Below are 25893 nucleotides of genomic sequence, written 5' to 3'. Positions count from 1 at the left end.
TTTTGCTTTTTAGAAACACAAGTTCCCAGGGGAACGCCAGTCTTTTTATAGTCCAAAAAACACTCCATGCTCGAGAGCATGTGGCACACGTGTAAAATTTCTATGACATTTCACCTTGATAAAGAACAGTCTATTAGAAACACTAAGTGTCCATTAAATCACTATGTATCACGATAGGGTCAACACAGGCACCCGTAGAGTTAGAGTCCCAAATAACTCGCTGTTCTATACAGATTTGAGCAGCAGGTTTCATTACGCTACCTGCAGCTACCACGAAATGTTTCACTTCGTGCACCTGTTTTGCATAGTGCTTGAAGAACACGCGCAATGATTTCCAGCCTGTAAAGCTCTTGAGGCTTTCAAAATCCATATTCTGAAAAAAGTTCAGAGAAGAGGCGACTTTCCTAGGATCGTGACCTGCGGGTGTACTGTCAGGATTCGCTCTGCGAATGAAGTACGTGATTTTCGCTCTTAGTTGTTTCAGTGACAGGTCGCTACCCGAGGTTTCTCCTTTGAAGAGTTGTCCTCCACCAAAGTCTGAAGTTCTCCGAAGATAGACCTTAAGACTCTCCACTGGGCATAGAGAGACATCTTCCTTCAGGGGGCAGATTCTCCAGGGGCCCCATTTCTTGGTGGGTAGTTCATTCTTTGCGAGAAACGTTGGGTCGGGGAAGAGGGTAAGATCTCCCGTATCGGTGAATTGGATATGACCCTCTTCTCTTGATAATGCCACTATTTCACTGACTCGGCTCCTGAGGCGAGAGGAAAAAGGAAAATAACTTTTTGAGTCATGTCTTTCAGAGGGCACGAATCGTTGTCCAGGCTAGAAGCAAAATGGAGCACCTTGTCCAGGGACCAGGAGATAGGTTTTGGTGGAGGTGCTGGGCGTAGTCTAGCGCATGCCTTTGGCAGTTTATTGCAGATGTCACTGGACAGATCAATCTGGAAGGCGTATAGGAGTGGTCTAGTCAAGACCGATTTACAAGTGGAAATCGTGTTGCCCACTAAGCCTTGTCCATGAAGGTGAATGAAGAAGGACATGCAAAAATCAATGGTGATCTCCGTAGGATTTTTCGCCTTGACGAAGGAAACCCACTTTCTCAAGGAAGATTCGTACTGCCTTCTGGTAGACTGTTTTGTACTCCTCAAGGAAGTCTAAGCTTTTCTTCGAGATCCCAAATCTTTTCTTTACGGCTAAGGAGAGAAAATCATGAGATGAAGGTCCTTGACTTTCAGAGATGAAGCGAAGACAGTCGACTTCTGTACTTGTTGAGAGAGGACTGGGCCCGGTGGGGGGATCAGCATGGGCTGCAGCTCCGGGACCAGGGTATACCAATTGCTCCGGGGCCACTTGGGAGCCACTAGGGCCGCTGTCCCTTTGAAGGTTCTCAGTTTGGAGAGGACTTTCAGCAGAAGGTTGGGTGGAGGGAACAGGTAGATCTTGGACCATCTGTTCCAATCCAGGGACATGGCATCCACTGCTTCTGCCTTGGGGTCCTCGTACGGAGCCACATATTGAGGAAGTTGATTGTTGTCGCTCGTTGCGAAGAGATCGATCTGAAGTTCCGGGACTTGGCAAAGATGAAGGAGAATGATCTTTCGTCTAGAGACCATTCCGACTCTATTGGGCTTGTCCTTGATAGAGAGTCCACTGTCACGTTGCGGAATCCTTGTAGGTGAATTGCAGACAGGTGCCATTTCTTCCTGTCTGCCAGATGGAAGATAGGTAAAAGCACCTGATTTATCTGGGGCGATCTCGAGCCCTGACGATTGAGACATCTGACTACCACCGAGTTGTCCAGGGTCAGACGGATGTGGATCGAGGGAGGCGGGGAGAGTTTCTCCAGGGTGAGAAGAACCGCCATGTCCTCCAAGATATTGATGTGAAACGTCTTGAATAGGGGAGACCATGTTCCTTGAACCTGTTGTTGGTGGGAGTGACCTCCCCACCCTACAGTGAAGCGTCCGTGTGGATGTTGATCGATGGAGGCGGGTGTTGAAGAGGGATGGACCTTTTCAGGGCCTTTGCTTCCGACCACGGCTTTAGAAGTGAGCGAAGTCTGTTTGGAAGCCGTCTCTTGAGGTCTCTTCGAGCGATGGATGCGAATCGTCTCCAGACTCCCGCGGCATCCTTTAGCTGTGCGCGAAGCACTGGGTTTGTCACTGAGGCGAACTGTAGAGAGCCGAGAACTTGTTACTGTTGGCGTCTTGAGATCCGTTTGGATTTTAGAAGCCTTCTGACAGACCCTGCTATTTCCTTCCTTTTCTTCGGTGGGATGGAAAGGCGGTGTGACTGAAGGTCCCAATGGATTCCCAACCATTGGAACTTCTGAGCTGGAGTGAGGCGAGATTTCTCGGCGTTTTTCTTGAAACCCAGATGTTCTAGGAACTGGGTGACTTTGTTGCAGGCTCTCAGACAATCTTCGGGCGATGTCGACCAGACTAGCCAGTCGTCTAGGTAGGCCATCACTTGGACGCCCTGAAGACGTAGCTGTTGGATGATTGCGTCTGCCAGCTTGGTGAAGATTCGTGGAGCCACGTTGAGCCCGAAGGGCATGGCCCTGAAGGCGTAACTTTTCCTTTGGAGTCGAAATCCTAGGTAGGAGGAAGCGTAGTGATTCATTGGAATGTGCCAGTAGACATCCGCCAGGTCTATGGAGACCGTTTAGGCCCTGTGAGGCAGAAGGGCCCTTATTTGTTGCAGAGTCAGCATCTTGAATTTGTTGTTCGCAATGAATTTGTTGTTCGCAATGAATTTGTTGAGAGGGAACAAGTCGAGAATGACTCTGAGTTTGTCTGAGTCTTTCTTGGGAACACAAAAGAGTCTTCCTTGGAACTTGGTTGACTTTACCCTCTTGATCACCTTCTTGTTCAAGAGTTCCAGGACATATTCTTCCAGGAGGGAGGTCGACTGTCGGAAGAATTGCTGGAAGGATGAGGGTGGTTGAGTCCAGCTCCAGCCCAGTCCTTTCCTGATGATGCTGTGAGCCCAAGGATCGAAGGTCCAACGATCCTGGAATTGGCGGAGTCTTCCTCCCACCGGAAGCACTTCATTGCTTCTGGTTTCCCGAGGGTTTGCCACCTCGGCCGCTAGCTCCCCTTCCTCCTCTGCCTCTGGAGGGATGGCGAGAAGAATCTCTGCCGGAGCCTCTACCTCTGGGACGAAAGGTAGTGGAATGCTGTTCATAGGCAGGGGTGAAGACCGGTGACTGCGACACCACCGGTTGGGGGACCAGTTGAAAGGTCTGCTGTGGTTGTGCGACCACTTGGGGAGTAGCAGAAGCTGGAAACTGACATCTTGGTTGACGTTGCTGGGGCTTAGGCTTCGAGGATTTCCTCTTAGGTTAAGGGCCTTCGTCATGAGAGGACTTCCTCTTTCGAGACATGCCCCACTTGTGGAGAAGGTTCCGATTCTCCGTGGCGGCTTTGTCCACTATCTCTTTCACCAAGGTAGAAGGGAAGAGATGTTTGCCCCAGATGTTGGAGGAAATCAGTCGCCGGGGTTCGTGTTTCAGCGTTGCATTGGCGAACACGAATTCTCTACAGGCTCTGCAAGCCTTAGCGAAGCAGTACAAATCCTTGGTCACAGTAGCAAGGTGTGACTTTGCAAGGACCATGTAAAAGTCTGGGACTCTGGTGTCCCCGGCTATGACTTCTAGCTGTACCTGATGCGACAGCGAAGCAGCGAGTCTCTCCTTAGTATCTTGTTCCCGACGAAGGAGATGGTCGTTCAGTCGTGGGAGGTCCTTGTTGAACTGACGACCGGCCACATCAGGTTCAAGTTTCCCAACCGTAAAGGTAAGCTGGATGTCTTTTCAGTACCTGTCATCGGGGGGAAGAGTGAGGGAGAAGGGTCTGCACTCCTCCAGTGCAGGGCAAGGTTTCCCTTTCTCCACAGCCTTCATGACCCCTTGGAAGGCCTTTTCAACGAAGGGGAAGGTCGCAGTAGCTGGAGCAACAAAGGTTAGATGCTTCTTGCTCAGTGCTGGCATCTTGGAATTGGTGAAACCCCGACTCTTCACTGCATGAGCCAGCATAGCTTGGGCCTTTGCGAGATCGAACACGATCACTTCCATAGGTTCAGTCTCTTCTTTTGAGGCTAGTTCGGACCTGAGTCGGACGTAACAGTCTGGATAAGCCTCGAAATTCGGGAAGAACTCCACTTCTTCCAGGAGAACAGAACCGATCTTTTCACTAATGAAAATTTTACCAGTTGTGATTGGCATGTGCTCGGCGCATCTCCAAGGGTTAGATTCCGAGCAGGAAGGGAGGTCCTTAACCGAAATCCTTTTCGGTTGCTTGAAGCCGATGAGAGTCGTCCCGAACTGCTCCTGAGACTCTTTGTTTCTTTTCCATGAGGGCTTCTAGCATCTTGAAGACCTCTTGAGTGGCCGATGGGAATGGATCCGGGGCGGCGGAAGTCGAAGGAATAGGTTCCTTGGTTACCACTGGGGTTACCGTGGGAGTTGGGTCGGCCTCGTTCTCTGAATCGTGGTACTCCACACGGTCCTCCTCATAGTCGAGTTCCTCGCCCATGAGGGTTTTCTCCGTCCCTTCGGAGATCTCCGACATACGTTCCACCTCTTCGAAGTCAAGATGGCACGTGCGCAGGGACTTTTCCATCACTATGTCGGGTGTAATCACCAACTGGATGGTTGGGATTTGATCTTGAGGGATCACAGAGTCCTTAGAGGCTTTTGGGAAAAGCAGGGCCCTCATGTCTTCATTTGGAAGATAAGGTCCAGAAGCGTTCTTCTGGAAACCACGCACCCATCTGCGCAGTTTCTCTCTAGCATTGTCCCATTCCTCGGTGGTAAGAGGAGTCTTGAACACCTTTTCCAGGAGACCTTTGCAGATCGGACAGTTCTGCGGATCCCAGTATTTCAGGTCGCCTTTCTTGGCGACGCAAGGGGCGTGGGTCCGACACGCCTTGTGCCCGTAGAAGTCCAGGCGTTTAACTCCGCAGAAGGAGCGCTCACACATCATATACTCCTCCTGTAAAAGAAAGAGAGCATGAGTACATGGAAGGCATAATATGACTTACATTACTCTAGGCTTAAGAATAACTTAATCTATAATATTAGCATATAATTTTATATGCTCAGGATAGATGAGCGGGAAAGAAAGTAGGTTAGACACATACTTGTGAATCCCGTCCAGCCGGTTACCGTAACCTTTTCTGTAGACAATTTTTTAGGACCTGAGGGTTCTAAAGGAGGGAGAATCCATATGGATAAGCCAAGCTAGGCTTCCTTATCAGAGGAATTGTCCACAGAGTATAAAAGGATCTGAGACCGCTCAGAGCCTAGTGAGGGAGAGGGGAAAATAGGATAAACCCCTTAGTAATATGTAGGTTCCAGCAAGAGACTGCACTGAGATGCACAGAGTATGCTGGAAATGTTGTACTGTGCAACCATACAGCATAGTCACTATATCAGATGGTATAATGATACCTATATGGAGGTGGCAGGCTATCTGGCTGCATCAGATTGACTGCCGGCGTGGTGCCGGCAGCCGTAGAAGGGGTGCATGTCCATTAGCGCCTCATTAGGTGGCGCCGGCAGACCGACGGCACGCCGGAGACCGGTCCTGCAGGGTCAAAAACATCAAGGAGGACACACTGAGCAACCAAGATGAAAAACACCACAGAGGCGACCGCCGGCACAGCGGCGGGTCGCCGGAACAGCGGCGGATCGCCGGCAGGGCGGCGGATCGCCGGCAGGGCGGCGGGTCGCCGGCAGAGCGGCGGCTGACGGCATGGTGAACCTTAGTTCAAATCATAAGATATAATATGTAGGGCGGACACCTGGGATGCCGGCAATCAATGCCGGCAGGTAAGGGGGCGGCAGCCTCCGGCAGTCGGTCGGCTGTCGCCAGGTAATCCTGGGGAAATGTATGAGGGAGGATGTCGGCGGTATGCCGGCGGAAGGCGACAGTCTCCGGCAGGCGGTAGACTGACGCCTTAGAGGGGGTATCTTATGAATAGAGGTCACCTGAGGTAGTGGCGGCAAGGGACCGGCACCAATATAGAGAGAGAGAATGGTAAGGAGGGAAGGGAGGGGTAATGTCCTATACCCCGCCGGCTTCCCTCCGGAGGGAGTGCACTCATGATAGGAGTAGATACACCTGTCATCCGGCGGCAGTGGGCCGGCAGGCAGCTGGGAGCCTGAGGAAACCCAAGGGAGGGATAGAGAGTACTCAAAGAGGGGGAATCCTCCACCGGCAGGACCGCCGCCGGCAACCACCCCCATAGAACACTATGAAGGGGAAGTGTACCAGAGCGGCCAGCTCAGCAGAAGAACAAGGCTAGCCCTACCACTCCACCCAAGGGAGGAGTTGTAGGACAGCGGACAGGGGTGTGTAGGCAGGCCTACACAAAAGGGATAGAGTGGGGAGGGGAGTAGGGGTCTTTCTAAGGTGGGGAGACTCTGTATGAGAGAGGCCACCAAGGCAAGGGAGAACGCTCCCTAACCTAGGATAGGTAACTCAGATCAGGTACAGCACTGATGTACTGTCCTGAACTATAATAAAACAGAATCTCACCCCCAGAACCTAACCTAGATTAGGAGAACCATTCTCCTAGGCTAGGGAGGCCTGGAAAGACACATCGCTAGTTGCAGGGAGGAAGGAGTGACCCAACCAAGTGCAAACTGGGGAAGAGCAGAGCCATTCCTAAGGTCTCAAGCACGACCCTAAGGGGGGTTCATTCCCTTAGGGTAGGCTGAGAATAGCGATAAATACTCTGGGTGAAGTCAAGATTCTCCCCAATATAGAATAAGGGAGAAGCAAGGCTACCCAGAGGGAATTACCCGTAGGTAAGGGGAATAGGAAGCATACAAGGGTTCCTACATTAGGTTAGGGGAGTGTGGTGCACGAACCAACACAGTCCCTTGTATGATCCTCGAAGGCAAAAACACTTACATCACAGTAACTAGTATGTTTAAAAATGCCTAAATCTTCATAACTTAACTTAGGAACACTTATTATATCATGCAGTAATATGAGCACTAGGCTGTCAAGTCTAGGGGCTAGGCTAGCGATCTAGTATGGGGTCGGCCAACGACGGTTGCCTAACGAGCGCTAACACACGATATAATTACTTCCTAGCTATGAAGACTAAATAACAAATGATATTAAATTAATAAGTTAAAGGACCGGAGAAGGCTGTTCTGGCTAACTAAATAAAGCATGCGACATGAACAGCGGCGCCGTAAAATGGCGCGTCCGGTCTTGGCACAGCTCCGTCACAAAACACAATATTTTACGAAAAGTAGAAGTTACTTAACGGCCAGAGCTTATTTAAACAATACTAGGATCTGGTACTCAACTTTCCAGAAGAGGGCGAGGCTGAAGATTGAGACATAACGGCGATGTAAGCAGATAAGTAAAGCACTTGGGAAAAATCCGACTAAGCATAGGAGCTACAGGCGAAAGGATGAAGACGGACGTGACGTCATCTAACAATGGCGCCCGTTTGTTTACGTCTCGAGTACCAAAAGTAGCCACGGATGAGAGTAACTTTGGAACGGCTCCTCAGTTACTTAGCCACCTTTCCATATCGAAGCGTTAACTCTATATGGGGTGCAGATAGCTATGTGGCGTGTTAAATCATGCGTCCCCTGCTGGTATACGATATCCTAGAGGGAAACCTTTAGGGTACTCGCACCAGAAGTTACAATTCTGTGATAACCTTTAGTTTAATTCTCTGGGAATATCCACTGCAGTCAAATATACCCTAGGAAGCTACTGAAGGAACCTTTCATCAGGACGACATGGCTTGAGCCCAAAAAGAGACGAGTATCGAATTATATAATAATTCTAGGAGATACACTATCTCCTGTCGAATTAATAAAACGATACACGAGAGTAAACGGGGATAATGTACGAAAGTATACTAAAGCACATAGGCTAGGTTAGCCTAGCGCGGGGCGAGATCTCGGCTACGCTATATTACCGAGACTCTAACGTATACGATCTTTACATTAGGGAAGAGGAAATATATGTGCATGATCTTATCTTCACTAGTATAATTTTGCCTAAATAGCTATAAGTCATCAAAGCTAAAATACCAGGAACATCATTCTGCTGACTAAATAAGGCACGTATGGTGAATGACAGTGTCCAAAATGGCGCCTCAGGTTACCGGCTATGCTCTGATAAACACATTTAAATTATACTAATTTAACTGTGAGAAGGGAGCTAAAAATTATACACAGGAAAGATTAAATACTCAACTTTTCAGAGGCAGAAGATGCTGGAGAATTCATGATAAATTCCTCGAAATAACGATCTAGAACACTAAAGCAAGCGGGAGTACACCGTGCGTAAAGCGCTACAAAACAAGGAATGAGCGGTCATTTTGGGCCCTGTAATAGTAGGGGAAAAAGGGTAACCTTGATGACGGCTCCCCTTCAGTTTTGCCACTCTTCCCCCTCAGAGCGAAAACTCTATTCGGGGTGAAGATTGCCATGTGTCATATCAAGAAATACGTCCCCTGATATTATGCGATATCCTTAAGAAAAATTTTAAGGATACTCGCGCCAGGAGTTAGAATTCTGGAGACCTATGGTCAATTCTCTGGGAGTATCACAATAGCCAAATATCCCTTAGAAAGCTGCCAATAGGAAGCTTCCATCAGGACGACATGGCTTGAGCCCAAAAATGTAAATTATAGAATGAGAAAATAATTTATTGAATTATCTTACCAATAGAATAAATATATATTGGATTGGATTTGTGGATTAGGGCTGTAGAGCTTGGTGCTGGGGTCTGTGAGGCCATTCAGCACCCAAGTGCATCTAGGGTGTAACCCTCTGAGGTAAAAGTTAGAAGAGGTTGGACTAGAAGATGGAAGAAAGGAAGCAAGAAGAGAGGCAAAGTAGAAGGATATAGAGCAAAGGCCCTTAAGTAATACATACAATACACTGCATTAGGTGTACTGATGGCACTACTCCTACACTTATATGATTTAAATTAATAGCTTATTGGATGGAATAAGATAGCTTATTGAATTAAAAAGTAATAGTCAATATTATGTGCAGTATTAACAAGGAACTACAGAAAAGAATATTAGATATGAGACACTACCGCTAGAGAGTTATGGGGGTCCTTTGACTGGCCAGACAGTACTACATTGGATCCTTCTCTCTGACTACGGTTCACTTTCCCCTTGCCTACACTTACACCGAATAGTCTGGCCTATTCTTTATATATTCTCCTCTGTCCTCATACACCTGACAACACTGAGATTACCAAACAATTCTTCTTCACCCAAAGGGTCAACTACTGCACTGTATTTGTTCAGTGCCTACTTTCCTCTTGGTAAAGGTAGAAAAGACTCTTTAGCTATGGTAAGCAGCTCTTCTAGGAGAAGGACACATCAAAATAAAACTATTGTTCTCTAGTCTTGGGTAGTGCCATAACCTCTGTACCATGGTCTTCCACTGTCTTGGGTTAGAGTTCTCTTGCTTGAGGGTACATTAGGGTATACTATTCTATCTAATTCCTCTTCCTTTTGTTTGATTGAAGTTTTTATAGTTTATATAGGAAATGTTTATTTTAGTGTTGTTACTATTCTTAAAATATTTTATTTTTCCTTGTTTCCTTTCCTCACTGGGCTATTTTCCCTGTTGGGGGCCCTGGGCTTATAGCATCCTGCTTTTCCAACTACAGTTGTAGCTTAGCAAGTAATAATAATAATAATAATAATAATAATAATAATAATAAAAATAATAATAATAATAATAATAATAATAATAATAATAATAATAATAATAATGATAAACGGATTTTGAAGCAAAGCAAAAAATCTAATTTTGGGTGAGATGGCCATGTCTTCCTCATGGAAGCTTCCTATAGACCCGCTTTCTAAGGGATATTTGGCTACAGTGATACCCCCAGAGAATTGACCATAGGTCTCCAGAATTCTAACTCCTGGCAGGAGTATCCTTAAAATTTTTCTTAAGGATATCGCATAATATCAGGGGACGTATATCTTGATACGACACATGGCAATCTTCACCCCAAATAGAGTTTTCGCTCTGAGGGGGAAGAGTGGCGAAATTGAAGGGGAGCCGTTATCAAGGTTACCCTTCCTCCCCTACTATCACAGGGCCCAAAATGGCCGCTCATTCCTTGTAGCATTGAGCATGGCGCTACAGATAGAATAGTTTCGGGGAGGGGATTCTTACATAATCCTTTTCTTAGAAAAGGAGGGTGAGTCCATCAGGACGACATGGCCATCTCACCCAAAAATAGATTTTTCGCTATGCTTTAAAATCCATTTTTGGGGCTCAAGCCATGTTGTCCTGATGGAAATTTACCACAGAATTACTTGAAAGTACTATATCTGTGGGTTTGTATAAGTGCCTCAACCTTGGGTCAGCTTCTATATGGTCATCCAGACCACTGAAATATATGACGATACCGTTATACGTCATTACCACTAAGCATGGAACAATGTTAGGGCTTCCTGCCTCCTGCAGGGAAATGTCGTACTCCATGATAGAAGATTTGTATTCATATAGGAACAAATATAAATATCATTCAGATCTTTTTGTTCATATGATTGTACAACTTAAGTGTGAATTTTACTTAGAAAAATAAGTAAAAGACTCCAGCTAAGTTTATTTAGCTACATATGGGACGAAATAAGACGCAAATACACTTTCACCAATTTATTAAATTGATAATCAAATGGAACAGAAGGTGTATTAAAATTTGTAATAGAATTATACATTCAACATATACAAATAAAAATATTTTCTACCTGAAAGGGAAGAAAATTTTGATGCCACCCAAAATCAGTTAAAAAATTAAGATAATTTTACTGTAAATGTTGGATAACTATCAACACTGTGTACAAGTGTACACATGGCACTAGTGTCATTGGTATAATTCTGCACCTGAAAAAGACAGTCCTAGTGTCACCAGGGTGATACTCAATAAAAGGGTATTGCAATGGAAGGTGTCAACACCTTTACACCCGAATTGAAAAGTCCCAATCAATTCACTGTTCATCGCAGTACTAGACGACAGGTTTCACCACGCTACCTGCCGCCACCACAAAATGTTTCAAACGTGTGCACTTGCTTCGCATAATGTTTATAAAAAATTCTGGAGGATTTCCAACCAGTGTATGAGCGGAGACGCTCAAAGTCCATATATTGAAAGAAGTTCAATGAGGAAGCAATCTTTCTCGGATCATGACCTGCGGGTGTACTATCAGGATCAGCTCTGCGAATGAAGTAGGTGAGCTTTGCCCTCGGTTGTTTTGGGGATAAGTTTGATCCTGAGGTTTCGCCTTTGAAGAGCTGCCCTCCCTTGAAGTTTGAAGTTCTTCGAAGATAGACCTTTAGATACTCTACTGGACATAGAGAGACATCTTCCTTCAGAGGGCAGATTCTCCAGGGACCCCACTTTTTGGTGGGTAGCTCGAATTTGGAGAGAAAAGTAGGATCAGGAAAGAGATTCAGTTCTCCCACTTCTGTGAACTGAATATGGCCCTCGTCTCTTGATAGGGCTACTATTTCACTAACTCTAGCCCCTGAGGCTATAGCAAACAGGAATATCACTTTTTGTGTTAGATCCTTAAGAGAACAATCTTCATTGTTCAAAGTTGAAGCATAGTGTAAGACTTTGTCCAGAGACCATGAAATGGGCTTCGGAGGGGCTGCTGGCTTAAGCCTAGCGCATGCCTTCGGAATCTTGTTGAAGATTTCGTTCGCCAGGTCCACCTGGAAGGCGTATAGAAGAGGTCTAGTCAAAGCTGACTTACACGTAGTTATCGTGGTGGCAGCCAAGCCTTGTTTGTGAAGGTGGATGAAGAAAGACAGGCAGAAGTCTATTGAGATTTCTTTCGCCTGTTTGCTTTAACAAAAGCAACCCATTTTTTCCAAGACGATTCGTATTGTCTTCTGGTTGACTTTGACTTGTATTCTTCTAGGAAGTCTATACCGCCTTTCGAGATACCAAATCTTTTCTTAACTGCTAAGGCGAGAAAATCATGAGATGGAGGTTTTGGGTTCTCTGTGATGAAGCGAAGACAGTAGAATTCTGAACCAATTGTGATAGAGCTCGTTTCAGTAGAGTGACCAGCCTCAGTTTCAGTTCCATCACCAGAGGGAACCAATTGCTCTTGGGCCACTTGGGGCCACTACTGCTGCAGTTCATTTGAGGGATCACAGCTTGTTGAGGACTTTCAGCAGGAGATTCGTTGGAGGGAACCGGTAGATCCAGGTCCATCTGTATCAATCGATGGACATGGCATCCGCCGCTTCTGCTAGAGGGTCCTCATATGGGGCTACATATCGAGGTAGTTTCTAGTTGTCGCTCTTCGCGAAGAGGGCGATCTGCAGTTCTGGGACTTTTTCCAAGATGAAGGAGAATGAGTCTGCGTCTACGGACCATTCTGACTATATCGGCTTTAGCCTGGATAGAGCGTCCGCCGTCACATTGCGGAACCCTTGTAGGTGAACTACCGATAAGTGCCATCTCTTCTTTTTCACTAAATGAGAGATCGCTAACATCACATGGTTGACGTGGGGCGATCTCGAGCTGTCCAAAACCAGCCTGATGTGGGCTGATCTGTGAGGGGATAGTTTCTTCAGCATCAAGAGGACTGCCATGGCCTCCCGAACATAGATATGAAAGGTCTTCAACAGGGATGACCAGGTCCCTTGGGCTTCCTTTTGATGGGAGTGACCTCCCCATCCTTCCAACGAGGCATCCGTGTGGATAGTCACCGATGGGGGAGGTGGTTGTAAGGGAACAGTCCTCTTTAGGCTCTTGACCTTCGACCACGTCTTGAGAAGGGATCGTAGTAAGGTCGGTACCGGTCTTTGTAGATCTCTTCGAGCGTTTGATGCGTATCTTCTCCAGACTCCTGGCACATCTTTCAGCTGTGCTCTTAGCACTAGGTCTGTTACTACTGCAAAGTGGAGAGAGCCCAGTACTCTTTCCTGTTGGCGTCTTGAGTTCCTGTCGGATTTCAGTAGTCTCTTGACAGAACCCGCAATCTCTCTCCTCTTCCTTGGTGGAATGGAGGGTCGGTGTGACTTCAAGTTCCAATGGACTCTCAGGCATGGAAACTCCTGAGCTGGAGAGAGGCGAAACTTCTTGAAGTTGATCTTGAATCCCAGATGTTCCAGGAACTGGATCACCTTCTTGGGTGCTTGCAGAGAAGCAGTCTTGGATGCTGCCCACACCAGCCAGTCGTCCAGGTACGCTGCTACCTGAACGCCTTCTAGGCATAGTTGTTGTACGACTGTGTCAGCAAGTTTCATGAAGATCCTTGGGGCTATGTTTAGTCCAAAGGGCATGGCTCTGAAGACATACTTTGTCTTCTGTAGCTTGAATCCTAGGTAGGAGGAGAGGGGGCGGCTGACTGGAAGGTGCCAGTAAGCATCTGCCAGGTCTATTGAGACTGTGTGCGCCCCTTTCGGTAACAGGGTCCTGATGTGTTGAAGGATTAACATCCTGCACTTGTTGTTTTCGATGGATTTGTTGAGTGGCGACAAGTCCAGAATGACTCTGAGTTTGCCCGAGTCCTTCTTGGGCACACAAAACATCTTTCCCTGGAATTTGATTGACTTTGCTTTCCTTATAACCTTCTTATTCAAGCGTTCAAAGGTATATTCTTCCAGTAAGGGGGTGGAGTGTTGGAAGAATTGAGAAAATGAAGGTGGAGATCTGTTCCATTTCCATCCTAGTCCATTTTTGATTAGGCTGTGGGTCCAGGGATCGAAGGTCCAACGATCCCGAAAGTGTTGGAGTCTCCCTCCTACCTGTAGCATCCCATTGCTTAGGTGGTCCGGAGGGCTTGCCACCCTGACCGCATCCTCCCCTGCCTCGTGAGGAGTGTCTTGAGGAGCCCCGTCGAGATCCTCTTCCTTTCGGGCGAAAGGTAGCAGTGTCCCTCTCAAACCTTGGGTTGAAAGCTGGAGACTGGGCAACCAGCTGTTGAGGCACCACTTGGAAGGTGGTTTGTGGCTGAGCGACCACTTGGAGCATCGCGGTCATGGTGACCGTGGGATGTTGCTGAATAGGTCGAGAAGGTAGTCTTGGCTTCTTTGTCTTCCGTTTGGGTTGTGGACCAGCGTCCAGGGAAGACTTCCTCTTTGAGGAGATGCCCCACTTTTGGAGAAGGTTCCTATTCTCAATGGTGGCTTTCTCAACTACTTCTTGGACCACTTCCTTTGGGAAGAGGTCCTTACCCCAGATGCTGGAAGAAATCAGCTTCCTGGGTTCATGTTTCACCGTTGCAGCAGCAAATACAAACTCCCTACAGGCTCTCCTGGCCTTCACGAAGGCGTACAGGTCCTTTACGAGGGTGGCCATGTGCATCTTGGCCAGGACTGTGAGCATATCTGGGGTGCTGTTGTGGCCTGCACACATCCCTATGCAGTTCTGGAGGAAAAGAGAAGCGGCTAGCCTCTCTTTTGTCTCTTGCTCCCTTCGCAAGAGAAAGTCCGATAGCTTCGGTAGGTTCTCGCTGAACTGCTGTCCTGCGATATCTGCTTCAAGCTTTCCTACTGAGAAGGTTAGGTGGACCTCCTTCCATTCCTTCTCATCCGTGGGCAAGGCCAGAGACAGAGGCCTACACTCCTCTAGTGCAGGGCATGGTTTGCCGGCCTCAACCACCTTGAGAACACTCTGAAAAGCCTTCGACGTGAAGGGGAAGGGTCTCGAAGAAGGAGCAAGAAATGTAGGGTATTTCTTGCTCAGAGCAGAAACTAGCGAGTCAGTATAACCTGCCTTCTTCAGGCTACTCGTCAAGAGAGCCTGTGCCTTGTCGTGGTTGAATACCATGACCTCCTTTGGTTCCGTCTCCTCTTTCGACACTGGTTCACGCTTCAGCCGAATGAAGCACTCCGGGTAATCCTTGAAGTTCAGCCAGAATTCAATGTCATCCCGGGGGACGGTTCCCAACTTCTCCAAAATATAGAGTTTGCCGTTGGTGATAGGCATATATTCCGCATACCTCCAGGAATTGGTCTCAGATCAGGGCGGCAGGTCCTGTACTCAGGGTCGCTTGGAAGACCCTCGGGAGGTGACGGTCCGAGTCGCATCGTGAAACTCTCTCGTCATCTTTTCTTGCCTTTCTATGTTCTCCTTACGTAGATTCTCCATTAGGGCGGTAATGTGGACCAAAACTGACTGACCCATTGCGTCTAATGGAGGGGTAGGAGCCGAAGACGTAGACGGTGTCGGCTCTGCTGCCGGCACAGGTAGAAGGGACTCCTCCACTTCTGTCGAGTCGTACTCTTCATCTCCTCCGGGTGGTAGAGTAGACTCTTCTTCCGGATCGTCTCGAAGAAGATCCTTCTCCGTGTCCGTGGACACTTCAGACATCCTTTCCTCTTGATGGATGTCCATGCCTTGCATGGCTTCAGTGACGTCAGCCTCAACTGTGATCTGGACGCACAGAGGCCCGGGTCGTGCCTGAGGTACGACGGCATCAGCTGTTGCCTTCGGGAACAGCATGCAGTCCTTGGGGTCCCAATACCTCAAAGTTTCAGTTGTTATAACGCAGGCGGCATGAGACCTGCACATAGTGTGACCACAAAAGTTCCTACTTTTGTGGTTACAGAAGATCACCTCACACTTCACTTTCTGCTCCTCCTGTAAAGAAAGGAAATTGAAATGAATATGCGGTAATCTATCACACTTGATAAATAAAAAATGTCATGCATTAAATTTTTGGTATCTTAACCATTATAGCTTAGGATAGTAAGCTAGAAAAGAAATAGGAAAGACCCATACTTGTGCCTCCTTTCCAGCCAATTGCTGTGACCTCCCCCAATATTAATATTAGAATTTCCTTATTAAAGGAAAATCAAAAGAGAAGGGTTCTAACCTCTAGAGTTAGAATTAGTGTATACTAGCACTGAACCTTTCATAACAGTATTAATATTGTGGGGTAAATTATGATCTGATGACTTTCATCAGTGTATTGAAGGAATACTTCACTTCAATATAAGATTGGTTTCAACAATAGACTGTGAAAGGATACACCAGGTATGTTGGAAAATATAAACTACTTTATAATATATACTATGGTTTTCTGCCTGCAGTATGTACTATACTGCAGAAATACTGGCTACTGTATAAGCATATACTGTAGTTCAGCCGGCATGTTGCCGGCTAGGCTAGTACCTATCGGCACCGGTCTAGCCACCTGGCGGAACTAGCCGACAGAGAGAGAGAAAGCATGGAGAAAAGGGCTACCTTATTAAAAGAGTTTAGTACAATAAATAAGGGTGTAGATATTATTATCCCTACTGCCTTATTCCAGAATTAGGGTTCAAATGGAAGGGGGGAATGAATCATTCTAGCTTCCACCCAGCCACAAGACCTGCTGCCAGCTATTGTCGGTTTTAGGGATGTGGATGGCAGTCCAAGGGAAGACTGAAAAACACTCAAAGACAAAGGGTCTCCCACCGGTAGCCATCATGGCCGGCACAACCTTTCACGGAGCCTTGCGTCCGTATGGGGAACGTCAGAGTGGCCATCAAGCCGCCTATGTAGGAGCCCGGCCGGCGCCACAATCTAACCAGCAAGCGGGGAGATTGCAGGACATCGGCCAAAGACATGCGATGGCTAGGCTATCGCTAAAGGACAGATAGGGGCAGGGAAGGGTCTTGTGTGTTGTGTCGGGAGAAGGCGGCAGGATTGCCCGCCATTTCCAGACACAAAAGAAACATTGTTTCAGTATCGGCGCCGTCCTGGGCGGCAGAAGAATATCGATTCTTCAGCCCAGGATCTTGCCGAAACAAGACTTGTCTTCTAGACCGCAAGGGAGAAGGTGGCGGCATCGTACTACTACTTCGGATGCGGGCTAGGGAAGCTAGGCTTCCTATGTCTGCAACTGTAAGCCGGTAGGGGAGTGACTACTCCCCCGGCAGCCTAGTTGTCGGCATAAAGACTGAATACTCTGAGTTACTGTCGTAAAACCAAGCCGGGATACTCGCCAGCAAGGGAGAAGACAGAAAACACTAGCCTAGTCAAACCGGAGTATACTACTCTATGGCAAGACCAAGATAGGGTTGTCGTCTAATGGCGGCACTCAGAGGGAAGGAAGGGTTTACCCTTAAATCTCCGAAAGAGACGAGTATCGAATTATATAATTAATTCTAGGCAATATACTATCTCCTGTTGAATTGATAAAACGATACACGAGGGTAAACAGGGATAATGTATGAAAGTATACTAAAGCGCATAGGCTAGGTTAGCCCAGCGCAGGGCAAGATCTCGGCTATGCTCTATCACCGAGACTCTAATGTATACTATCTATACATTTAAGAAAGAGGAAAAATTCGTGCATGATCTTATCTTCCCTAGTATAATTTTGCCTAAATAGCTATAATTCATTAAAGCTAAATACCGGGAATGTCGTTCTGCTGACTAAATAAGGCATGTATGCGAACGACAGCCACCAAAATGGTGCCTCCAGTTACTGGTTATGCTCCAATAAACACATTAAAATTATGCTAATTTCACTGTGAGAAGGGAGCTAAAAACTATACACAGGAAAGATTAAATACTCAACTTTCCAGAGGCAGAAGATGCTGGAGAATGCATGTTAAATTCCTTAAAATAGCGATCTAGAACACTAGAGCAAGCAGGGAGATACACCGTGCGAAAGCGCTACTGAAATAGGAATAAGCGGCCATTTTGGGCCCTGTAATAGTAGGGGAGGAAGGGTAACCTTGATAACTGCTCCCCTTCAATTTCGCCACTCTTCCCCCTCAGAGCGAAAACTCTATTCGGGGTGAAGATTGCCATGTGTCGTATCAAGATGTGCGTCCCCTGATATTATGCGATATCATTAAGAAAAATTCTAAGGATACTCGCACCAGGAGTTAGAATTCTGGAGACCTATGGTCAATTCTCTGGGAGTATCACAGTAGCCAAATATCCCTTAGAAAGCTGTCTATAGGAAGCTTCCATCAGGATGACATGGCCATCTCACCCAAAAATAATAATATGGTATAGAATAGACAGACATCTCAGGAACTTTCTACTTCATTTTTGAGTTAGAAATCGACGGAACATTAGAGTTCCTATAACACTGAGGAGGAATAAAACAAATAACATTATTAGATAATTGTTTATTGCTATTTTTTCTTTTAATAGATTCTATTTAGAAGTTAACATAAGCTGTAGGCTATATCGATGAAGATATAATTGTTTATTGCTATTTATTCCTTAAAATATTATTTTATTTACAGGTTAAGATATACCTCAAACATGCTGTACATTGCTGAAGATATTACCTTAGAGAGAATTTTTAATCAATGTCTCCCTTAACTAGAGGTATTCTGACAAAAAAAAAAAAATTATCCATTCTCAATTGTATCCTAAGTCCTAACTGCAATGTTCAAATAGCATTAGAAATCAGCTACTATTAGAATTAAACTCACCATGACTTTCTTGGCATTAATTTTTAGATACTATCTCATACAGTCTCAGGAGATATAAGACAGTTATATATATTAGATTACATTACACAATTTAGATGAATCCATCTAACCATTGTGGAATAATAAATTTCTGGGAAATCAAGTTTCATTTAATTACGAAAATATTCTGAACTGAAAATCATGAGGTTTGAGCTTTAAAAATAGTCTTTGAAGACAGGGCAAAATACGTCTAGATTATTGCAAATAGCCTGCCTAAGAATGACTACCGGGGCATAACATCATTTAACTCTGACCTTTACATAATGCTGTATTTACCCTTAATGACAGCTATTCAAAAAGGACGCTATTATGTGTTCTTCTTACAAAGGACTTTTAAATATATCTTATTAGAATAAATTCCAAGAGACCAACCTTATTTCTATCTCTTATATTACGATTTCATGCCTTTAAGTTACACCCTACGAAAACAGTAGAATATAAAAAGATAACCACTAATTACAATAAGATAAAAGGTCAGAATAGTTCATAAACATTGAAAGTCCACGCATTGCAAAAGTTATTAATTCATAGACTCCACAACTGAGTATCTGAATGTTATCTTTTAACGATAATCAGTAAGACCCAAAATTATAGGGAACCAATATGGACAAAAATACCTTTGGTAATAGAAAGACAAAACAAAAATTTTCCCAGGGAAGAAAATTTGTCTTTCTTCATAAGCTCCACCTGATAATATTGTTGGGATTCACTCATTGTAAAAATAATAAAATTTGTAGCTTTATCTGACTAAACATACATATCTTAACTCAATTTTATTGGAAGTAATACTGTAATCCCTTGACATATAAAGTAGTGTAATGCATAATACTGAAAGCAGTAAAAAATGAGCAAGAAGGGACGGCACTTGTTTTGAAATGGATCCCCCCATTAGAGCCCATTCTCCACAGTAGGTTGGCCAATTCACCAGCCACCCGTTGAGATAGGGGTAGAGAGGTATGGGGTCCTTTGACTGGCCACACAGTACTAAACTGGATCTTCTCTCTGGTTACGGTTCATTTTTCCTTTGCGTACACACACACACTGAATTGTCTGGCCTATTCTTTACATATTCTCCTCTATCCTCATACACCTAACAACACTGAGATTACCAAACAATTCTTCTTCATCCAAGGGGTTAACTACTGCACTGTAATTGTTCAGTGGCCACTTTCCTCTTGGTAAGGGTATAAGAGACTCTTTAGCTAAGTTAAGCAATTCTTCTAGGAGAAGGACACTCCAAAATCAAACCATTGTTCTCTAGTCTTGGGTAGTGTCATAGACTCTGTACCATGGTCTTCCACTGTCTTGGGTTAGAGTTCTCTTGCTTGAGGGTACATCCGGGCACGCTATTCTATCTTATTTCTCTTCCTAATGTTTGTTGAAGTTTTTAAAGTTCATATAAGATATATTCATTTTAATATTACTGTTCTTAAAATATTTTATTTTTCCTTGTTTCCTTTCCTCACTGGGCTATTTTCCCTGTTGGAGCCCCTGGGCTTTTGGTGTCCTGCTTTTCCAACTAGGGTTGTAGATTAGCAAGTAATAACAATAATAATAATAATAATAATAATAATAATAATAATAATAATAATAATAATAACCATCCTGCTCTCCACCATTTACCAATTACTCTGTCTCTCTCTTCTTCTCATTCGCTGAATTGTACCCCAATTTTTCTGCTTATCCCTTCTAGCACTGCGCTTCCATATATTCATACTACTGTTTCTTATAATTAATATCATAGAATTTATGATAATTGGTAACTTTCTTATATGTTAACGAAAAAACAGCTATTCAAAATTATCATAACATGATGATATGAAATATATTCGTTATACTAAGCTGTATTTTTACAGTTAAAAAAGTATATGAAATTCCCCTTCACTGCCAGTTAGCTCCTTAAAGAAAAAGACTCTGACCAGAGATTTTATACACATTGAAAAGTATGAAAAGTATCACTCACTCACTCACTCACTAAATCCCGTCCGGAATTCTCCGGGTTGGGTCCTGCATCTGATATCGCCATTCTCTCCACAGACTCCTATCCAATGCCTTGGGTTATGCTATATTCAGATTTTTTCGAAACTGAACATTTTTCCATTGACAAATAAGAGAGATAGAGGAAAAAATTCTTTAAAACCAAACATTGATATTAGTCATGAGGGTAGAGCTTCTGAAAATAGAATAGCCCTGTTCAGCCAAGCATGAAAGGGTTTAGTGAGAGTAAAGAGAGATATGGGAAAGTCATATAAATAAAGTTTTATGGAGTAAATTTACCTATGCAAAATATGCATTAAATAAAATCGATACATGCAAAATAGGGAAAATACTAAAAAAAGGAAATATGGATGAGGAATAAGAATGGAAATAAGGATAATATGCAATAAGAAAAGTTATAAGGGATAAATGTAGAATGAAATGAACACTAGAAATGTGTGCATAAAAAATGAAAAGGAAATAGTAAAGAATGAAAAATGGAAAATGAAATGTTATTTAAACAAAAATGTTCGCAATTTATCATACAATAAGGAATGAAATTATACGAAATGGAAATAATAAGTTGAAAATATAGGAAACTATTGAAACCACTAATAGCAGATTACGTAATGCTAGACTTTACTTATAGCTGCCATTAGTCACTAGATGTCTCTGGTGAGCGGGAGGAGTTACCTCTTGAAGAGAAGAACGGGAAATGTATAGTTTTTTGGGGGTAACGTCGCTGTTGAATTGGCTTTGGAAAAAGAGCAATATCAACAGCACGAGAGGTTCATAGAACTAGATATTTTTCAAATGGCTATAACCAACCTTTTCAACATTACTTAAATACATACACTTTTCCCATGACATATAAAAAAATAATTGTATTTAACATACTGTAGTGGAGTATTTTAGATAGAAATAAGATTGTCTATTTAAAGTAAGAAAAAAAAATAGTACTGTTTAAATGAAACTCTTACCTAATTTTCTTTTCGTCTGCACGTGCTTCTTCAAAGTTTTTCTTTTCTTGGTTTTCAGAATCTGCACTAATTTCCTCATTGCTCAATGCATCTTTGCCATCATTAGTGTGCATAATTTCTCCCTCTTTTATTCCATGTTCTTGTTCCTCACTAGGCTCAACACTACGTTCTTCACGTTCCTGTCCCTTTTCTTTCTGTTCTTCAGGTCCTGCGGCATGTTCATCCTTTTTTCCCTTTTTATTATTGACATGCACATGTCCTCCTTCCACCTCATGAACTTCAAACACTTCATCATGTTGATCTTTGTTATAATTCTCCTCTTCATTCCCATCATCATCCCCTTTGCATTTAAAGTCTTTATTATCCTGTAATCAATATAAAAAATACAAACATATTAACTTAGATGGAATAAACAAACCAGCTGTTATTCAACATATTCATGAAGCTGAAGAAAATTTTTATAAAACTGCCAAACCAAGAATTATAGGTATTTAAAATACCGACTATCTAAACACTATCTATGAATGTACATTATTCATCAAAGTCAAAGTAGTTCAACTTCATCTTCCTCATCCATCCCCTACTTATTTCAACTGCACCTTCTTCATTTAACCCATACTAAAATCTATCTCGCCTTCTCAAATCAAGCTTTACCTACTTCAACCGCAACTTACTCCTCCAACCTCACTTTCCTCATCCAACCTCTAACTAGTTCAACCGCACCTTTCTCATCCAACATCTACCAAGTTCAACCTCACTTTCCACATCAAACCCTCTCTTGTTTAACTGTACCTTCCCCATGAAAGCCTTAACTATATAAACTGCATCTTCCCCAACCAACTCCTGATAAGTTCAATAGCACCTTCCTCATCAAACCCATATCTAGTTCATCCTCACATTCATAATTCGTATTACAACATTAAATATGAGTTGGTGTATGTCCTAACATGATTATTAAAATGGGAAAAGGTCACGTGGGGCGCTCCAATCAAACCTATAAACAATTTTTGTAGATCAAAGAGATGAATCTATTGGTGAATATGATCCAAGAGTTTTTGAATAAGAAGTGATTGTATTACAATTGTTTAAAATACAGAAATTACAATCATTAACTATTTGTTCAACCTTAGAATCCTTCATATCAACAGTAATACATCTCATGTCCCAGAAGTCTCCAATTAACGGGATCTTGCATATTTAGGAATTCTTCAGGTAAATTTTGATAATTATAGTTGCAAGGTTGATTGTACATATAAATATTGAAGGAGCTGTTATTATTCATGTGTAACTAAACTCCAGATAATAAAAATTCTTAAGTATTAAATACCAAAGTATTATAAGTTACTTTTTCGTGAATATAGATCACAGTTCTTAATACAAGCAGTAGGGACAAGGTGAGATGCTAGAGAGTAATTTCCTACTGATGGAACAGTACTGTTAGAATGCTGCAAGCATACTGAAATGGGGTTATAATTTTTCAATATTCTTTGAATTCTCTCTAGAAGGAAATAAATTCAGGATAATTATTATTCCAATAAATTGTTTGTGTTTTAAACATTATGGCAATGGAAAAGAATTTCCACTGGGCAAACTTATTTAATCTCATCAATCTGGAGTTACGTTTCTTTTTAAATGTGCAAGCATTATTTTTTAGATTGAGTTTGAGAAGAAGAGCACGAGGCTGGCAAAGGAAAAAGTTTCTAGACAGCTTACTGGAGGATGTAAATGCAAATGTAATTGCTGGACAATTTATACAGAGCTAGAGACAGGACCATGTGAAGGTAATTGACTGCCCACGTCAAAAAGGCACCTGGATAGATAGAAAGATAGATAGATAGATAGATAGGATATGGTTTTGCGATGTTTACTTTGATTATGATTTGCTACCTGATTATCATTTGGATTAAGATTAAGATTTTCTATGAAATTTCTAGATGAGGAGTGACACTTAATTAGATGACCAACACATACAATCAGCATTGAGGGCTTCTAATTTACCATACTGATTTTTTTCTTAGTTCTTGACAAAGTTATCAATCATAAGACTAATTTCATGTATATATTTAATGTCACGAAATTCAGGAATGATACAACAATTGCAGCCGAAAGAAATATTGTGGGGTGTTTCATTCTATACTGTTGCGTTATGTAAAATCATCAATTTATTGGTTATGCCTATGGCTGTAGATGGATTAATTTCCTGAAGGGGTACATTGTCAGTTAGGTTTCCTTCAACTACTTAGTAGACTGATTGCAATGAGTCAAGACAATGTTTCTGTTTCCACAGAAAATGTATTTGGTACATGAGCAAATGGGCCTCCCTGTAGAATGACTAGAAGAAACTTCTTTCGGCTTAGTCAAATATTCTTCACTAATTTTTTTTCTTCAGATTTTGGACGAGTTGTACTTTCAAGTACTTGTTTTTTCTCTCAGATTTTGATTTAATGGGTTCAAGATCAACCAACTCTACTTCAAAAAGATCCTCCATATTCTTGGTGGTGTTGAAAGTGGCTGATATGTCAACCCTGTTCTGTACACGAATCTGGACTTCTTACTTAGATTGATAAGTTCGGGTAGTAGTACTATTTGCATTATCAGTTACCCTATTGAAACACATTTGTTTAAATGATGGTGAAGTAACAATAATAGTGCAAGAATGATTTCAAGTAAGCAGACCCTATATTTGTACTTGTTGAACCTATAGGAATAGAATTTTCCAGATATTTGGTTTTTGAGGGACTTCATAATGAAGATATGGAGTTATCAGGATTCTGACATTTAACACCAACAAAAGAATGAGCAGTTTTTTAACTATTATTCAAATCAGCGGCATTAGATACAAAACTTGTAAAGTTGAACTACTGTATACCTAAAAGTTTTTTTCTAGCTACACCAAAGGTGACATGTTCATTATTGGCAGTTTCAAATACAATAAGCTTGATTTGAGGACACTGTTGATTTAATTTTGAGAGGGAGCGCCCTCATAATGGTAGCAAAAGTTATTTGCTGAATAATCTGTAGAAGTTTAAAGAAATTTTGAACAAATGAAATATCTTTTTCATTATTATATTTGACATTTACATGGCCAAAATCATAACACTAGTAATATTCCACTGGTCATGGTTGAACTTTCTTGACAGTGATGTACAAGTATCTGATCATAATATAGTCAGACATACTAATAAAATGGCATTCATATCCTCTTTCAACTTTTTAACTTTACAAAGAGTAGGCAGGCACTTCGCCAGTATATCCTGTTTTAACTCATAGATATCTATTAAATAAATGATTTCCTTTGCATGGTTAAAAGTATGGCAAGGAAACACATTGCGAACTGAATTTGATGGAGAGGGTGTAAAATTACTCTATAAAACTGCCAGTGTTTTGCTGACAGCTTTGACCAGAAGGCTGTGGTAATAGAGTTTCAAATTTACTTGTGGAATACTACCAACTTTCTTTTCTAGGCATTCAAATCCCTTGATATCACACTCCTCCCTGTATGAGGTTATATGCCATACTGGATCAGGTATAACCCTAGCAGTCCTTTCCTGAACTTCATCATACAAGACAGAGGTCTTGGGTATATAGTCAAACTCAGAATTAATAATGCTTTGGACACTGTGCAGTTGTCCACAAACTTGAAAAAATAAAAACTAGCTTTGGGAAGATCAGTATAATTAATAAAAGCCTCAAAATCTTGCTTGCCTTTTGAAAGCCTCAATTTCATTCGTTCAATCTCTCTATAAGGTCTGAAAAAGGTAAACAAGTCTCCATAGTTCATACTGAGAACAGTGCCCACACAATATAACAGACCAATAATTTGATGTCACCATTCAATCTTCAGAAAAAGAAATATTCATAAAATTACTATAAAAATCAAAATTTATTAACAATGTATACTCCAAAAACAGATGTGATGTGTTACCTTATTTAGATACTTGATCGATTGATTGATTTGAGGTTTTCTGGCATCCTGACATCAAAGGTCATTGACGCCGAATATTTAGATACACTGCAGCTTACAGGTTCTTCACCTTCACACACGCAAAATCTGTACTAACTGGATCTATAAAAATACCTTCATACTAATTAAAGTGAAATATTAACCCATGTTCAGAATATAATTTTATATCTGTGAGCATCCTCATTATAAAATGCAAAAAAAAATAATAATTTACTAAAGGAAATTCCTTACATAGCAGTTATCCTAATGAGACAGTTAAGTATAATGGTGCATGCTTTCAAGCAAAAAAGAGCAAATATATTTATTTGTGAACAAATGAATCCATTCCTGAATGATCTCTTACCATTAAATAATGAGACTTTAATGCAATACTAATTAGGATCATCACAAAAAGTTTCATTCTAAGATATTGAGATATTGATATTAAAATCTATAATAATAAATTTCAAATTAAAATATATGACAAAGGAAGTGATGTTTATGACTATGTACTAGCATTCCATTGTCTTCA

The 25893-nt window shown here is 42.7% G+C and overlaps 1 protein-coding gene across 1 annotated transcript in view; it reads right to left on the bottom strand.

Annotated features, from left to right (window-relative positions):
* The window catches only part of LOC137628399 (zinc finger protein on ecdysone puffs-like), a 282863-nt gene that overhangs the window by 40155 nt on the left and 216815 nt on the right, over positions 1-25893 (bottom strand). The window contains exon 13 of the mRNA XM_068359548.1: positions 21419-21783. Coding sequence (XP_068215649.1) covers positions 21419-21783 — 365 coding nt within the window. The remainder of the gene's footprint in view (positions 1-21418; positions 21784-25893) is intronic.

The sequence above is a fragment of the Palaemon carinicauda genome, chromosome 36 (assembly GCF_036898095.1).
Source record: "Palaemon carinicauda isolate YSFRI2023 chromosome 36, ASM3689809v2, whole genome shotgun sequence".
In the NCBI taxonomy this organism is placed as follows: domain Eukaryota; kingdom Metazoa; phylum Arthropoda; class Malacostraca; order Decapoda; family Palaemonidae; genus Palaemon; species Palaemon carinicauda.
Note: the sequence above shows the minus strand (reverse complement) of the source record. Positions and strands in the feature narration are given on the sequence as shown.